This window comes from Notothenia rossii, assembly GCF_949606895.1.
Source record: "Notothenia rossii genome assembly, chromosome: 6".
NCBI classification, from domain to species: domain Eukaryota; kingdom Metazoa; phylum Chordata; class Actinopteri; order Perciformes; family Nototheniidae; genus Notothenia; species Notothenia rossii.
Window position 1 is genome coordinate 56854084 of NC_136909.1, and position 15835 is coordinate 56869918.

The following is a 15835-nucleotide window of genomic DNA, read 5'->3' on the forward strand; positions in this document are numbered from 1 at the left end:
TTCAGCTGGCCTGGTCCAACACCTCCGTTCGTTCTTCGCCACCTTCGGCGTACCAGAGGAGCTCTCGAGCGACGGTGGTCCGGAATTCCAGGCAAGCCACACTGAGGACTTCCTCCGCTTATGGCACGTCAAACACTGTGTGTCTTCCGTTAGCTTTCCGCAGTCGAATGGGAGGGTTGAAGTTGCGGTTAAGACTGCTAAGCGCCTCCTGATGTCCAACACCGGCCCGTCGGGCAGCCTTGATCAGGACCGCTTCCTGCGTGTTATGCTGCAGTTGCGAAACACGCCTGACCGCAACTGCGACCTCTCGCTGGCGCAGATCATCTTCGGCCGCCCCCTTCGTGGCTTGCTCTCCTTCGTGAACCGCCTCGAGAAGTTCTCGAACCCGCATATCCGCCTGCTATGGCGCGAGGCATGGGCGGCGAAGGAGGACGCCCTTCGGACCCGTATGTCCCGTACCACCGAGTCTCTGGGGACTCACTAATGGCCGCTCCGCCCATTGGCACTCGGCGAAAAGGTATTCCTCCAGAACCAGCAAGGCCCAAGCCCCCACAAATGGGACAGGTTAGGGATCGTGGTGGAGTCGCTGGGCCACGACCAGTATCGGGTCAGGGTTGACGGTTCGGGACGTCTGACACTGCACAACCGGCGGTTCCTCCGTGCCTACACGCCGGCCACACCCTGCGCCCGTGAGCAGTCGGCTGCGCCGCCGCCGCCGCCACCCGCTGCCCTGGGACATCAGCCCCCACCTATCCACCCGGGCTGGGCGATGCCCCAGGGGATTGCTCAGCGGCCGGCTGATGGACCCCGCGACTTGGCTATGGGCGCTTCCCCACCGGCGCCTGCTGATGAGGCGTCCTCTGACCTCGCCGTTCCTACGGGTGCCTTCCTGGGCGCACCGCTCCCGGTGCCGCAGTCGCCGCCGCCGCTGCCCCAGCCTACTCGGCCGGGCCGCGTGAGGAGGCCGCCTGCACGTTACGAGCCCGAGTCCGGCAGCTGGATACGGGATTTAGACCGTTAATCTATTCCGGCCCATAGCTTTCCGGTCTGGGGGGGATGAAGACTTTATCGCCGGCCACTAGAGGGCAGCGTCTAACTGCTGTCGCTGACCGGATATGCCGTGCTCTGACCCGGTAGTGCCGAGCGGCCATTTTAGTTCAAACATTGTTCCTTCACTCCGCCTCGAGTTGAGACGTTCATCCACTCTTTCATGTAGGATTGTTTCCACTATTGTCTGGTGTGTCTATACTTTGTGTCGTTGTATACATTTGTGTTGTGTTGGTGATGACATGCATGGATGTAGTACTTTGTCAGCTCATCTTGCTGCATTGCTCTGTTTCAGGGTGTCTACCGAAACTGACATTGAGGAGTGTGTTTCTTCAATATTTAAGGGGTTATTCAGTTAAGCCCGATGAGAGGGGATACAGCTGTGCACATGTCATCATTAACAGACGTCGTTTAAAAGTGACGTTTGAGTGAACGAGGACATCCCAATTAATACCTGAGGACTCCTCTGTCCTCGCGTCACCTCCTTGTGTCTCTCGCTCGCATCTTACGGAGGCGGAGCTAAGACGCAAGGAAGGGAAGCGAGTGAGGGAAAGGAGGAGTCGAGGAGGGGTATTGGGATGAGGCTGAGGAGTCGAGGAGGGGTATTGGGATGAGGCTTAAAGCACCACAGTCTCTTCTCCTAAATCCTTTTGAATTCTCCTATCCACTATACCTTAACCCCGTGACGTTTCACTAAGAGGTCAAGGAATAGGAGATTGATTGATTGATTGATTGATTGATTGATTGAAAAGTTTATTAACAGCTTGTATATTGGGTACAGTACAGTACAGCTCAAAACATACAATTGTTAAGGGGATGCAGACCAGAGAAAGACTTTCGTCTTGTTTACATCAGGGTCCCCCATTTCCAATTCATCATATCATTTAAGACATATAAGACATATTTGACATACAGATGGCTTATTTACAATTTACATACAGGTGGTTTTTTACATACAGATGGCTTATTTACAATTTTCATTTTAGATTTCGTTCTAATACATCCTAACCGGACATTTAAGACATACCAAGTCTACAGATATACTGTACAGTTAGTAACAGAGTCTAAAATGCGAGTATATACATAGATGGGTGGGGAAGCTGTCCATTGTACGACAGGTTGAGATTTGTACCATTACCGGAGCCAGTTTTGCAATGCTCTCCCGCAAAGGGGCTCTTTAAGAGAGGTTTTGAAGGTAAGTATAGTTTTACTTTCCTTTACAGTAGTGGGAAGAGCGTTCCACCTTGATGTGGCATAATTGCGAAACGTGTATTCCCCCTTTTTTGTGCCAAATCTGGGTTTTACATGATTTGTGGAGCTCCCTCTGGTGTTATGATCATGGTATTCCTTGACCTTTGGGAAGAATTTTGACATGTACATGGGTACCATAGAGGTGTAGTGTATCTTGTAGACCAGGCCCATTGCAAGTAGCTGTACTCTGTCGTCTACTCTAAGCCATCCTAGGTTGTCAAAGTGAGCAGAGGTGAGGTGGGTTCTAGATGAAAGGCCAAGCAGTAGTCTGACCAGTTTATTTTGTGATGTTTGAAGTTTTATTTTTAGCGCCTTGGAGGTGCTATGGTACCATGACGTGCAAGCATAGTCATAGTACCCTTGAATGAGTGCTCCTGCCAGAGTTTTCAGGGTGTTTTTGTTTACCAGAGAGGAGATCCGGTATAGGAATCTAGTTCTTTGATTTACTTTTTTTATTACATTGGATGCCATTTTGTCACAATAATAGATCCTAGGTATGTAATTTCCTTCTTACTTGTGACAATAATGTCACCCACTGCAACTGAGAAGTCGTCGGATTTGCTGAGATTATGTTTCGAACCGAAGAGAATGGACTCTGTTTTACCCAGGTGTAATGATAATTTATTAACGGCGAGCCAGGTGCAGATTCTGCCGAGCTCGGAGCTGAGGGTTTTTTCAAGGTAGGGTTAGAGCTTAGGAGCTGATTTTTAAACTATCCGACCGCAACCAGGGGCCCTTTCTCATTTCTCTAATTCCCCTCCTCGACTCCCCTCCTCGACTCCTATCCTTGTGTCTTAGTCCCGCCCACAGGAGATGCGAGAGGAGGAGTCGAGGAGGGGAACCGAGGAGAGAGGAGGGGAAGCAGCAGGCGGTTAGAGAAATGAGAACTCTTCTCCTCTGAGCGGTCATTTTAAAGAGACGTCCATTAATGATGACAGGAGGCACAGCACTCTGTCTGATGGACAGAACTGTGTTCATGACGACTTATATATTTACTTTTAATTAATTCACAGTGCGGTATAATGAGCATAAAGGTCCACCTGCTGCTGAAAAACTTCTGAACATTTACAAAGCTCAAGGGATATTAGACAAACACACACATGTATTATCAGCTGAGCAAACCAAAAACCTCCACACACAATCATGCCAAGGCTGAGACATATATTGTAGCAAAACAAGGAGCAACAACAACAGGACCTATGGAAGCAAATTCATGCAAAGAAAGAGGGAAAATGTATATCGTGAGGCAAAGTTTTAGGCTAGAAAAATCCCACAAACCTTAATGCAACGTTGAATTAAAGCTTTAACTGTAACCCCCAAAAACAACATTCGTAAACCCTGAATAGGAGGCATGTTGCGCAGTGGATAGAGCCTTGGTGTTGGGATCAGGTGGTCACTGGTTCAAACCCCCGTTGCAGTCAGCATGGCGTTGTCTCCCTGGGCAAGACATTTCACCCCAAATTGCTCCTGTGGGGATTGCCCACAGTATTGAATGTAAGTCGCTTTGGATAAACGCATCTAACAAGTAACATGTAATGAATACTCTGGGTAGCATACAGAAAACAATTTAAAGCAAATAAGGTTTCAAAAATATGTGTAATACTGTATGTGACCACTGTTGACCAAATGCGCCATGGTGGAAAAGTAATTTCTCTTCAATTTCTATTCCAGCATTATTTAGATATGTTATAACCACAATATTTGTGCGCTCTCAAGGTGGCAAAATCAGCCAACTGAGAGTATAAATATAGAAACTCTCTGGTTGAAACTGCATTTTTTACTATTGTTTACAGCTATAATGCCATTCATTCATGCTAATTGTGCAAATTACCCAACATGCAAGTTAGCATCCGGCAGTTTCTATGTGCTGGGGACCCCTACTTTACATTTCTATCATAAAACTTTGGGGTTCACAACATTTCCAGGTTCACTTATCTGATAACTATAGACTATAAGACATAACAATAAAATAAAAGAAAGAACAGTGTGCAAGGAATGCAGGATAAGTGAACCATACATACGTACATGTTAAATAAGGCAATATAGAAGATAGAAAAATGGTATATTATATTTTAATAAAAGAGGGTGGTCCTAGGAATTTGAAAACATATTCATCTTTAAACACTAAGCACTGTTATAGGTTCAAGGTTCAAGGTTCTTTATTTTGTCATACGAACATAGCTACAGTGTAGTTATGCCGATGAAAATCTTAGGTCACGGGCTTCTCCAACAGTTCAACACAATAACACAGATAAAGAGAAAAATATAGTGCAAGTAAATAGTAAATACAAAAAGAAAAATAGTTTAAAAAGAGTCTATATGCAAGTTATTGGAATGATATATGAGAGAAATATAAGCCCTCTTGTTTATAACTACGATGACAACTAGAATATACACTGTAAGAAACGTACCGTGAAATTCACAGTATGTAACTGGCAGCAATTGACAATTTACTTACTGTAAAATGAATTACAGTAAGTAACTTGTCAATTGCTGCCAGTTAAATACTAAATGATTATTACCTTGCTTTTGTCTATTTTGATTCCTCAGTGTTGCGTTTTTAAGGTGCAATGCCAAGAAACATTCTTTGTATGAATCAGCACCACATTTGTAGTTCTTCCGGTTTGCAAAAACATAGATTCTTAAAAATATATATCTACTAAGTATATAAAATATTGTGTATAGCCAAACTAGTAATTACACTGCATCAAGATTATGAAACAAAAAAAATGAAAAAAGATGTTGGTTTATTTAAGATATTTTAGCTATTCTAGAAATGGGGTTTTTCGGTTGGTTCTTTCTTTTTTGGTTACTGTGATCTTCTACAGTGCATTGTTGGCTACTGTGATACAGTACATTGTTGGTTACTGTGATCCTCTACAGTACATTGTTGGCTACTGTGATTATCTACAGTACATTGTTAATTACTGTGATCCTAGAGTCTACACTACAGTACATTGTTGGTTACTGTGATCTTTTACAGTACATTGTTGGTTACTTTGATTATCTACAGTGCATTGTTGGTTACTGTGATCTTCATCTTCTACAGTACATTGTTGGTTACTGTGATCTTCTACAGTACATTGTTGGTTACTGTGATCTTTTAGAGTACATTGTTGGTTACTGTGATTATCTACAGTACATTGTTTGTTAGTGTGATCTTCCAGTACATTGTTGGTTACTGTGATTATCTACAGTACATTGTTGGTTACTGTGATTATCTACAGTACATTGTTGGTTACTGTGATCTTTTACAGTACATTGTTGGTTACTTTGATTATCTACAGTGCATTGTTGGTTACTGTGATCTTCATCTTCTACAGTACATTGTTGGTTACTGTGATCTTCTACAGTACATTGTTGGTTACTGTGATCTTTTAGAGTACATTGTTGGTTACTGTGATTATCTACAGTACATTGTTTGTTAGTGTGATCTTCCAGTACATTGTTGGTTACTGTGATTATCTACAGTACATTGTTGGTTACTGTGATTATCTACAGTACATTGTTGGTTACTGTGATCTTTTACAGTACATTGTTGGTTACTGTGATTATCTACAGTACATTGTTTGTTACTGTGATTTTCTACAGTACATTGTTCGCTACTGTGATCTTCTACACGTTACTACTGATATTTTTAAAGTAACTCCAGAGGTACTGTAATTTTTGGTTGGAAACATGGTATTATACTCTAAAATAGTATACAGTAATTTACTGTACACAAACACTATAAATAACTGTGGATTTCACAGCCATTTTTTACAGTGTAGTCAACAAAAATGTCATAACAGGACTTTGCTTGATTGATGGATTATATTTATGAATATAGAAGAAAGTGTAACTAGTTATTTCCATCATGGCCCTTGATGTTATAGATAAAGAGAACAGACAATCACACCTAACATGCACAAAATCCCTGATACAAAATCAACCAAAAAACAAGAACATTCTATAAATGAATAACAACATCAGGATGCAATATTATCACTCCTGTCTTTCTATCTGTAATATGTAATACTTTAATGGCATTGTGACAGGGATAAGCAGCACGAGCAGATGGTTTTAGTGGGACAGGACACTGCTCAGTAGCTTGGCGACAAAGTTAAAATCCAAGCAGACCACCACCTGTAAAAAAGTTGGTTAATGGTTGTGTGACAAACCTTGTGAGTAGCAGGTGAAACAAATGGCAATGGGTCAAGGAGGATGTTAGGTTAAAAGGGTCAAAGTTGGTCATAAATAACATGTAATAGAAAAAGATATTGCAACAGTGGTGTATAAATAATAAAGGTCATGTTAAAGTGACATGGATGAGAAAACTGTGTTGTGTAAATCATAGGGAAGTGAAGATCGGTTTACAGCAGCTGATAAGAGTTAAACGCCTAGTGGTGCAGGGGGAACCATCACTCTCCTTTAGTTTGGAATGTGAACCTCTAAAGAAAAACACACACATACCCAGTGTGTATAACAGGTGTTACAAATCAGAATCCACATGGCATCAATGTGAACATTTGCCTAGAGGTCAATCGAGGTCATTGGTGGTGGTGGAGGGAGTATTACAATCCTTTACTTTTGCAAAAGTACAATAACACAGTAATACTCCATTAAAAGTAGAAGTGCATTAGAAATGTAAACTTAAGTTCAAGTAAAACCAATGCACCAAAATTAACATATAGTATCACAGATCAAATATTTCACAATTGGCCACATGAGACGCTTCTCTTGGTAAACTATATTACTGGATGATTTTTGGATCATTTTGAAGTATAATTATGTAACCTGTATTTATGTGAGCGATTCTTAAGGTGGACCTAATTTCAACTACCTCAGTAGTCAAATCTGGGACAAAAGATCATATTTCGTAAACTGCTCGTATGGTTTGTATTTTAATTACAATTTTAATTGAAAAAGTAACTACACGTTAATAAATGTAGTGTAGAGGTGTAATATTTAACTGTTGAATGTAGGGAAGACAAAGTCAAAAGGAAGTACCTCAGAAATGCACCTAATATTTTATTAATTGCAGTACTTATGAGGAATCTATTGGCAGTAAATGTCAACCCGACTCCGGATAAGCGGTAGAAGATGGTGGATGGAATATAATGTTAATAACAATGTTTTCATTATTGTCACCTGAAAGCAAGAATAGATGTGTTTTTGTTACCTTAGAATGGGCCCTTTTTATCTAAGGATATGGGTAACAGGCTACACATTGAACTGGAAGAGCAGGTAAAGGTTGGAAAACTATGGGATTTTATTTACCAAAATAATGTACATTGTTTTAGGATGGGTAACAAAATCATTAAAAAAAAAGGTTAATATATAAGATATAAAGAAATAGACCTCAGTTATTTTTTAAGTGAGTAGTTTTTTAAGTAATATTTAATTTTGTATTTCAGAGATTTATTTAATATTTGACTTGTATGAGTATATTTCCTCCTGTTTACACCCTGTTTACTGTGGGTTTCTGTGACACAGTATCAGAGTGTTATCAAAATATTTGGTGCAAATAACAAACCATTTTTGTCTGAAATATAATTATTTTATTCTATAATGACTTTTGATTCACACATATTAACTCAAGCAATTACTATTTTTCCTTACGATTACAAATGTGTTTTCTTTATATTATGATATAATGAATACATTATTATGCATTATCTAGGAATGATGATTCTCAAAATCAGGAAATTAAATCCTAGATTGTCCTACAAAACATTGAATGGTAGGGTGTCATCTTAAATTCACGTTACACAAATAGGCCTAGTGCATAGATTTTATAGCATTTATTTTTATTTATTCACTTCAACACAAATATCCATGAGATGTTGGATTGACAAATGAGTTTATCCCCATGATTAAGCCTGTGACAGGGAGTCATCACTGGGAGTGAATTTCTATAATCAGACCTCTGTGGGTCTGTTGGATGTAAATAGGAAAGGGAATGTGAGAGGACCAAACAAGGAAAGGAGACAAGGACGCCCCCCGACAGTGTTGGTTCGCGGCCCGCTGTATTTCTTCGACTCCATTCACCTCCATTCACACAGTAAATAAAAGCATGGAGGCTCTGACTCTCGGGATCTAATACCGAACAGCGGGGGGTAAGACACTGCCGCATGCGCTCTCCCTTTCACCAAAACACACAGGAAGGAAGCAGGAAAGCGACGAACGCTTGGATTGAACCTGTTTTCCGTGGAAGAGAGGACAGTAGTCGGACACAGGAGCGGGGCAGCCCGCCGCGCTGAGCATGAAGCGGGCGGCTGTAGTGGCCAGGCACAATGGCCTCGTCTCTCCGCTGGGGAACAACAACTCCTCGAGCATCGTCTCCCCGCATCAGCAGAGAGCCGCTAATATCTCCGCTTCTGCCGACAGTTGTGCCGGCGTTGGGATGGACGGCCTGCTGGATTTCTCCAAAGGCCCCACCGTGAAAACGGAGCTGGTGTGTAAATGGATTGACCGAACTTCTTCGAGACAGAGGCTGGGGCGGACGGCGACATCCGTCTGCGAGCAAACTTTCAGCTCCATGCACGAGCTGGTGGACCACGTCACCACCGAGCATGTAGCAGCGGGGCTCGAGACCCTCACTCATGTCTGCATGTGGGACGAGTGTCTGCGCGGCGGGAAGGCGTTCAAAGCCAAATACAAACTCATCAACCACATTCGCGTGCACACCGGGGAGAAACCTTTTTCATGCGCATTTCCCAACTGCGGCAAGATGTTCGCACGCTCAGAGAACCTCAAGATCCACACGCGCACGCACACTGGTAGGGGTTCATGTTTGTGTGACTGCACACAGCGCTGTGATTCATTAAGTCATTGTGGTCTGTACATCCGTGACACCCGTTCAGACAGCAGCCCCCCGACACACAGAGAACACAGAGGCGAACAGACACTGTTCCCAGTCTGATAGGAATCCCCTCCATGTTTACGTAGGCACAGTTCAGTACCATTTCCACATCCGGCCTTCACTGCTTCCATATCTCCTTAAGGAATCACTGCAGCTCAGGAGTCATGCAAGGTGACAGGAAGCAGGACAAAGCAGCTGGATTTTAAACCAGGGGGGAGTGAAATTGATTCCATGCACACTGCAGAATTGTGGCTAAATTTATCATTTTAATTCCAAGTCTGCATAGAAACAGTTTACAGGAGTTTTATTTATTTTTTACAAATACCCATAATCATACCCTATTTTGGAAAATTTGTGCAGAATTATGTAAACTTAGGCAGTTTCAAAAGAGAATCACAGTTTTTGTCAGAGTGTGCACATCCTTTGTGTATGGGTTATACGCTGCAAGGTTGTGGTTTTAGAAAAAATAGAGGAATCACATGTTTTTTTGATAGAGTGTAAGGGAAGAGTGTTCATTTCCAGCAATGAACAGCCTAGACAGTGATCGTATTCTCAGGGTGTAAAACTGTCAGGCAACCAGGACACCTCAACATAATAAATGTATTAGCAATCTAATAACTGCAACTTAACACTTTATTCATTATTTCAAGAACCCAACAGATCAATCATATTTGCAGATGCCTTTCTCACTGGAGATGAATAATACATGCTAGACACGATGTGAACCATCTACCCTCATGTTAGTAAGGTATAAACAGCATAAGTTAAATCAACACCTTTATGAAACGCCACACATGAACTGATATTAAAACGGTCTGTGAGGTAGGATTCATGCAGAGCTGTTAGCTTAGACAGCAATAGCTTTATTTAGGTGGATCCAATGAACAGCCAATAAAGTGTGTGTTTAGGTAAATGTATTTTTTCAATGTCAATTTGGTAATGAAACAATGCAGTGTTTAAATTGCTTAAAAAAACGCTTGTTATTCAATTATATTTTCCAAAAACAACCCCAACCATACAAACAAAATACTGTACAATACTGGCATAGTGTGCATTACATAACTGAACATGCACATATGTGCTGTGAGGCTATAAATGAGACATTACATGGGAATATAGAAACACTGCTGAGACAGTCGACAGCTAAACAGAAAAAGGGACCACCTAGACAAAGAGAATTACAAATAATAAGTATTCTAATAAATCAAATATATCCCAAAGATTTCCCACAAATATAATTATTAAAATATTTGTTACTCTTGGACTTGTAATGATTGATGTAAACCTTTTATTGGCTAGCTTGTATGCAGTTCAATGTTTGTGCTTCTGGCAACTGTAAAAATGATGAAATATAAATATAATATCATCATTTTGCAATCCCCAAGCAAATCTATTTATCAAAACCTTTTTTCAAAGAAAGATGCAAGTAGCGTGTTTCAGGGTTTTGTGTATTCTCAAAAACATATTAAGTTCTTTTGGCCGTTTGTCAAATCTTAACGTCATTTGTAGGAAGATACTTTAGAGAACAGCACAGCTATTGTGCATTTTTTAATGACTCGAAACCTGTTAATCATAATGCATACATTAAATGGTGTCACTAATTAACAGCAAGCATTTTTTTAATAAATAAATATGATTAACAAAAACGAACTACAATAAGTTTGCTTCTCGATAATGGAGGAACCAGAGGAGAACAGTCCTATCCGTCTAAAGAGAAGTCTGTGCACTTTCTGAAATGCAACCTGTGAAACACGTGGCACACACGCATGCACTGTTACAGCCAATGCTATTTCGAAAAGCCAAAACACATTGCACTGCTGAAAACCTGGAGGCTGAAAAAAATAAGCTATATGCGGTGTTACTGCTTAGTTTTAACCCTGATTATTATTAATATTGTTATTATAAGACTTGGTCAAACTATCTGTTGGCAGTAGAAAGCAGAGAATTGATAAATAATGTATTTCATGTATTGTTCAGAACTTTAAAATAACAGTGTCCCTATTGGTACTGAAATGTGTAATAGATGATGCATCCCTATTACATAACAACAAAGTGCATATGAAGAGCAACATAAAACCTTTTCATTTCCTCCCTCCTTTAAGATCAGGAATACACTTGCCTCTCACCTCTTTGAAGACATACCATTGCATTTATATTTGAACATGAGCCAGCTTTTCATGCATGAGAATATTCTAACATAAACACTCAGTTTGCCTTTTAAAGTCTGGTATTTTCTGTCAATCTCATACAGTACAAGGCCTACACATATATGTCAAGACTGCACCACTTTATACCATGGGTACTGAAGTAATTCAACAGTTAAATGAAAATACACTCAGGGTCATAAACTAGGTGGTTGAGGTGTCGCTTCAGCTGTAAACAAACAGCCCCCCCACCTCCCTTGTTGGTGTGATAATGGTCCGTGTGATGTTTGTGTTGCAGGTGAGAAGCCATTCCAGTGTGAGTTTTGCGAGCGACGATTCGCCAACAGCAGCGACAGGAAGAAGCACTCCCAGGTCCACACGGCCTCCAAGCCCTACGACTGCAAGGCCCTGGGCTGCACCAAGTCCTACACCCACCCCAGCTCCCTGCGCAAACACATGAAGGTCCACGTCAAGTCGTCCCCTACCTCTGACCCCCAGGACATGTACGACTCCATCTCTCATCACCTCCAACAACCTCATCAGGCTCTCCTGGAGCCCCTCGACCTTAAAATCAACCGCCACTCCCCCTCCCATGCCAATTTTCACACTAATTTCCCTCTTGTGGCCAAACACGAGTTGGATCTCAGCCCTGCCAGTGACGTTGACAGTAAGCTGCTGCTGCGGAGCTCGTCTCCCATGGCGATGCCTCTGGACCTGTCTCTGTCGGGCCTGAAGAGTCAGCTGGCCCAGAGGCAGCAGAGTGGGAGGACCCCCCGCAGGAGCCAGCGCTCCGTGAACCCCGCCTTACCTCAGCTTTCTAACATTAAGGAGTGGTACGTGTGTACCAGGAGTTCAGTACCTCACTTCCCTCTACTCCACCCTGACCACATCAAATCAGAACCTATTGATGATGAGGAGTATGTCACGTAGGGTAGAGGGGCCGGTGAGTTTGGACTTGAAGAACATGTACTGTCAGACCCAGGTCAGGCCAGAGGAAGCTCTGTGGGATCAAAGGTTCTGTACATTTCAGGACCAGCAGCTGTATGGTTCAACATGAGGGCCCAGAGTAAGCTGTGATCAGAGGGAGAACTTTTTAACTGTCTCTAAAACAAAACTCAGCTCGGCCATCATCACTATCTGTGGACCAAAATCAATTGCGGCTCTAATGTTGCCAGAAGGGACAAGAGTAAATCCATCGTCATGGTTATCAAACTAAATGTTTGACAAAAACTGTGAGTTGTCCATCAGTGTTAGCTAGCTAACCTGAACTAACTAAATGGGAGGACTGTGTACAAATGGACCAGGGGATGCTGGGTACTGCTCTGCTGGCTGTTGAAGGATAGGTGTGTGTACATGATGAGGGAGACAGGTCATTGACCAATTTATCTGAGAGCTTCACCTGGATAAAGAATTGTCAAGGGCTACATCGACACTGATGGAAAGCGCTTATTGTTAGCTTACGATAGCTCTGTACACATGGTAACACAGCAGGTCCCAAACAGCAGGCATACAGGGTGGAGCTGAGTTTTAGGCATCAGTGTGTTTTGAACAAACTAGTCCGTCAGATAGTTACACAAATTGATGAAAGCAGCTTTTATCTTCTGTCAGAAACAGGTTTCATATGCTGTTGTGTGATCCAGAAAGCTCTTTGTTTGAAGCAAACAGGCCTTAACTTACCAAACATTGGTAATAACAAAAGTATTTAATGTGATGACTAACCCGACCCAGTAGCCAGCAGTGAAGCTGCAGTTTGAAGACAATAGAAGTGAACCTCAGTGGACCTCTCTGTTGGTTAGGCCCCTGCCCTGTTTACACTCCATGTACCATTTAGTCAAGACCCCAAGGTTTGCAAAATTACCATGTACACATATTCCTTTAACATGTGTATTAAGTGAAAAACATGTAGTATTTCCCTGTGATGCAGCCATAAAAGGTGGATCTTGGGTTTGAAAGCAGAGCATCAATGAATCTGGGAACCAAGCAGAATGTAATGTATGAGATTGTTGTACAGCTTGGAAAAAAAACATCATCCATTTGAAGCAACTGCATTGAGATCATTTTAAATGGTTGATAAGTTACTTTTACTAATGTACATTATCCATACACTAGTAAGTCATTTCAGGCTGGATGTGGACCTGGGATAGGAGAGCTACCTGACACAGATAGTTTAAGTTAGTTTGGAAAAATGTTTTTAACGTTCATCTTTGGTTTCTATTCCAAGTCAGTTTGAATAACGTTGGGGTTTGTTTAAATCCTTATAATCACCCTTTTCCCAAGTTAGTAACCTGATGTGTACATTATTATTACTGATAGGACTGATGGACAAAACTGCAAATAACACCCAAGTTGAATAAAACAGAATTTCCCTTTAAACAATTTAAATGATTTGAGAATGTAATTTTCAGTTTGACTACTGACAAAAATATTGAGCTAATCAGAAGTGCACGACAGAATTGTGTAATTGAAGTTTCAGCAATAATCTGTAGATATGAGCAAACAACTACCCAGTTAGGGCGTTATTCACATGATCTTCAGAGTGGAGCGGTGGTTTGCACCGTCACCTCACAGGCAGGACTTCCTGGATCTGAGTGGAGTGTTCTCCCACAATCCACACACACAAGTTAAATTCATTTGAAACTCTGAATTACCTGAAGATTTAGTTGGAAATGAAGGTGATGTGAAATTACTACTTCCTCTTCCGTTGTGATTATTAACAAGGCTCATCAGATTTGAAGAGAACAAAGGCTAAAGTTACATTTTAGGTCAAGAGATTAACATGGAATGCCATTTTAATACATAACATAAACTCAGTTCAGTCTAACCCGCCCTTCACTGCTTCCTTGTTCCCTTGAGGAATCACTGCAGCTAAGGGGTCATGCAAGGTGACAGGAAGCAGGACAAAGCAGCTGGATTTTGAACCTGGGTGTCCAGAATTAAATTGATTCCATGTACACAATCAAATTATCATTTTATTTCCCATTCTGCATAGTACTCCATTCAACCCAATCTGGATGTCAGTACACGGTGGGAGGAAGTTGGATAAAAAGCCACACTGATGGGAGAACATGCAAACTCCTAACAGAACCTGACGCTGTTAGTGCTAACCACTGCACCTCTGGAAATATTACTTCTGACAATGACAAAAGCCCACTTACTGGCTCAGCCTTCATCCATGACCATGAGATGTTCGGAAAAAAGCTATTAATTGCCCAGGGAATAAGATGTATTCACCACTAGCTGAACTGCTGAGGTGATGTTTGTGCTCACGAGACAAATGCTTTGTTCTAACCACAAGCCAACTAAATAAATCCTGGTGCTAAGTCTAATTATTAATTGACTTCAGGGATGAATCTGAAATCTACTGCCCAACAAGCTGATTGTAAGTTAGCATAGGCCGGTACCCATATAAGGACTCTGCTAACAGTACTGATGCAGGCAGAGAGAGTCAGCAGTGAGTCACAGAAACGGATCAGTCAAGAGATACAAGACGAGTATAATGGATTCAAGGACTCTGTCACAAACAAACTGAACGTGTAGTACATAAGTTAACAAGTATATTTATTTGTCTGTTTTTTTAAATTATTATTAAACGTAGCCCGCGTTACTGGCTGGAGGCACTAGCAAGTTTCTGGTTACTTACTAACGGTGAGTAAAGTTGCATTTTTCATGCAGGTCCACTGGTTTACAGCAAGAGTCACATGCAGTCCTCACAAAGCAATGCAAAAAAAATCTATAATGACTTTCTCATTGAGTTGTTTTTCTCATGCACATGAAAAAATGTAATTTGTTAAATAAAACATTTAAATCTTGATACCTTCGCAGTATTTTTTCAAACACACATGTAGCAGGTAACAATATTTTACAAATTGGGTTGTGACAATAGAGATAAAAAAAATGTGTTTGACTACACAATGTAGTCATTTATAACTCAACAACAAACCGCTAGAAAACGTTACGCTCAACACTACATGTTTCCATAGTAACACAATGACACTGACTGACTGTTTCTGTGTTAAGTTTAAAGGTAAAACATTAGAGAAAAGGCTAGTGTTTAACCAAACCTAATGGTGAAACATGTCCTTTGAGTTCGCTAAATTATCTTTGTGGCTTATCTTAGGTGTGTAGAGTAGCAAACATACGCCACATTAATGGGGCCATATTCTGCTCCTTTTCAAGTTCATATTCATATTTAGTGTCTCTACTGTGACATGTCTCCATGCTTTAATGTTCAAAAAGCTCTTCATTTTTCTCATACTGCCTGTGCTGCAGTGCCTCTTTTCACCCTCTGTCTGAAACCAGAGCCCAGTCTGCTCTGATTGGTTAGCTGGCCGGCTCTGTTGTGATTGGTTAGCTGGTCGGCTCTGTTGTGGTCAACCACTTATTGATGTTCCGCCCCTTACCCTATAACGTACAATGTGTTTGAAGCACAAGCCAATAGAAGTACAAGAACACAGGGATTTTAGTCTTTGCAGACCATTTAGGCCTACATGCACAAAAACCTATAGAACACTCTACAGGAGAGGGAACACCCCATAAAGCATAATTGAAT

The 15835-nt window shown here is 41.4% G+C and overlaps 1 protein-coding gene and 1 long non-coding RNA gene across 2 annotated transcripts in view; both read left to right on the plus strand.

The window, feature by feature from the left end:
* The window catches only part of LOC307043453, a 183987-nt gene that overhangs the window by 47805 nt on the left and 120347 nt on the right, over window positions 1–15835 (plus strand). The window lies entirely within an intron of this gene.
* On the plus strand, window positions 5743–15097 carry zic2b (zic family member 2 (odd-paired homolog, Drosophila) b). The gene is made up of 2 exons (XM_079687903.1): window positions 5743–9059; window positions 11585–15097. Exons 1-2 carry the CDS (start codon window positions 8543–8545, stop codon window positions 12214–12216), a joined length of 1149 nt encoding a protein of 382 aa, XP_079544029.1. The 5' UTR covers window positions 5743–8542; the 3' UTR covers window positions 12217–15097.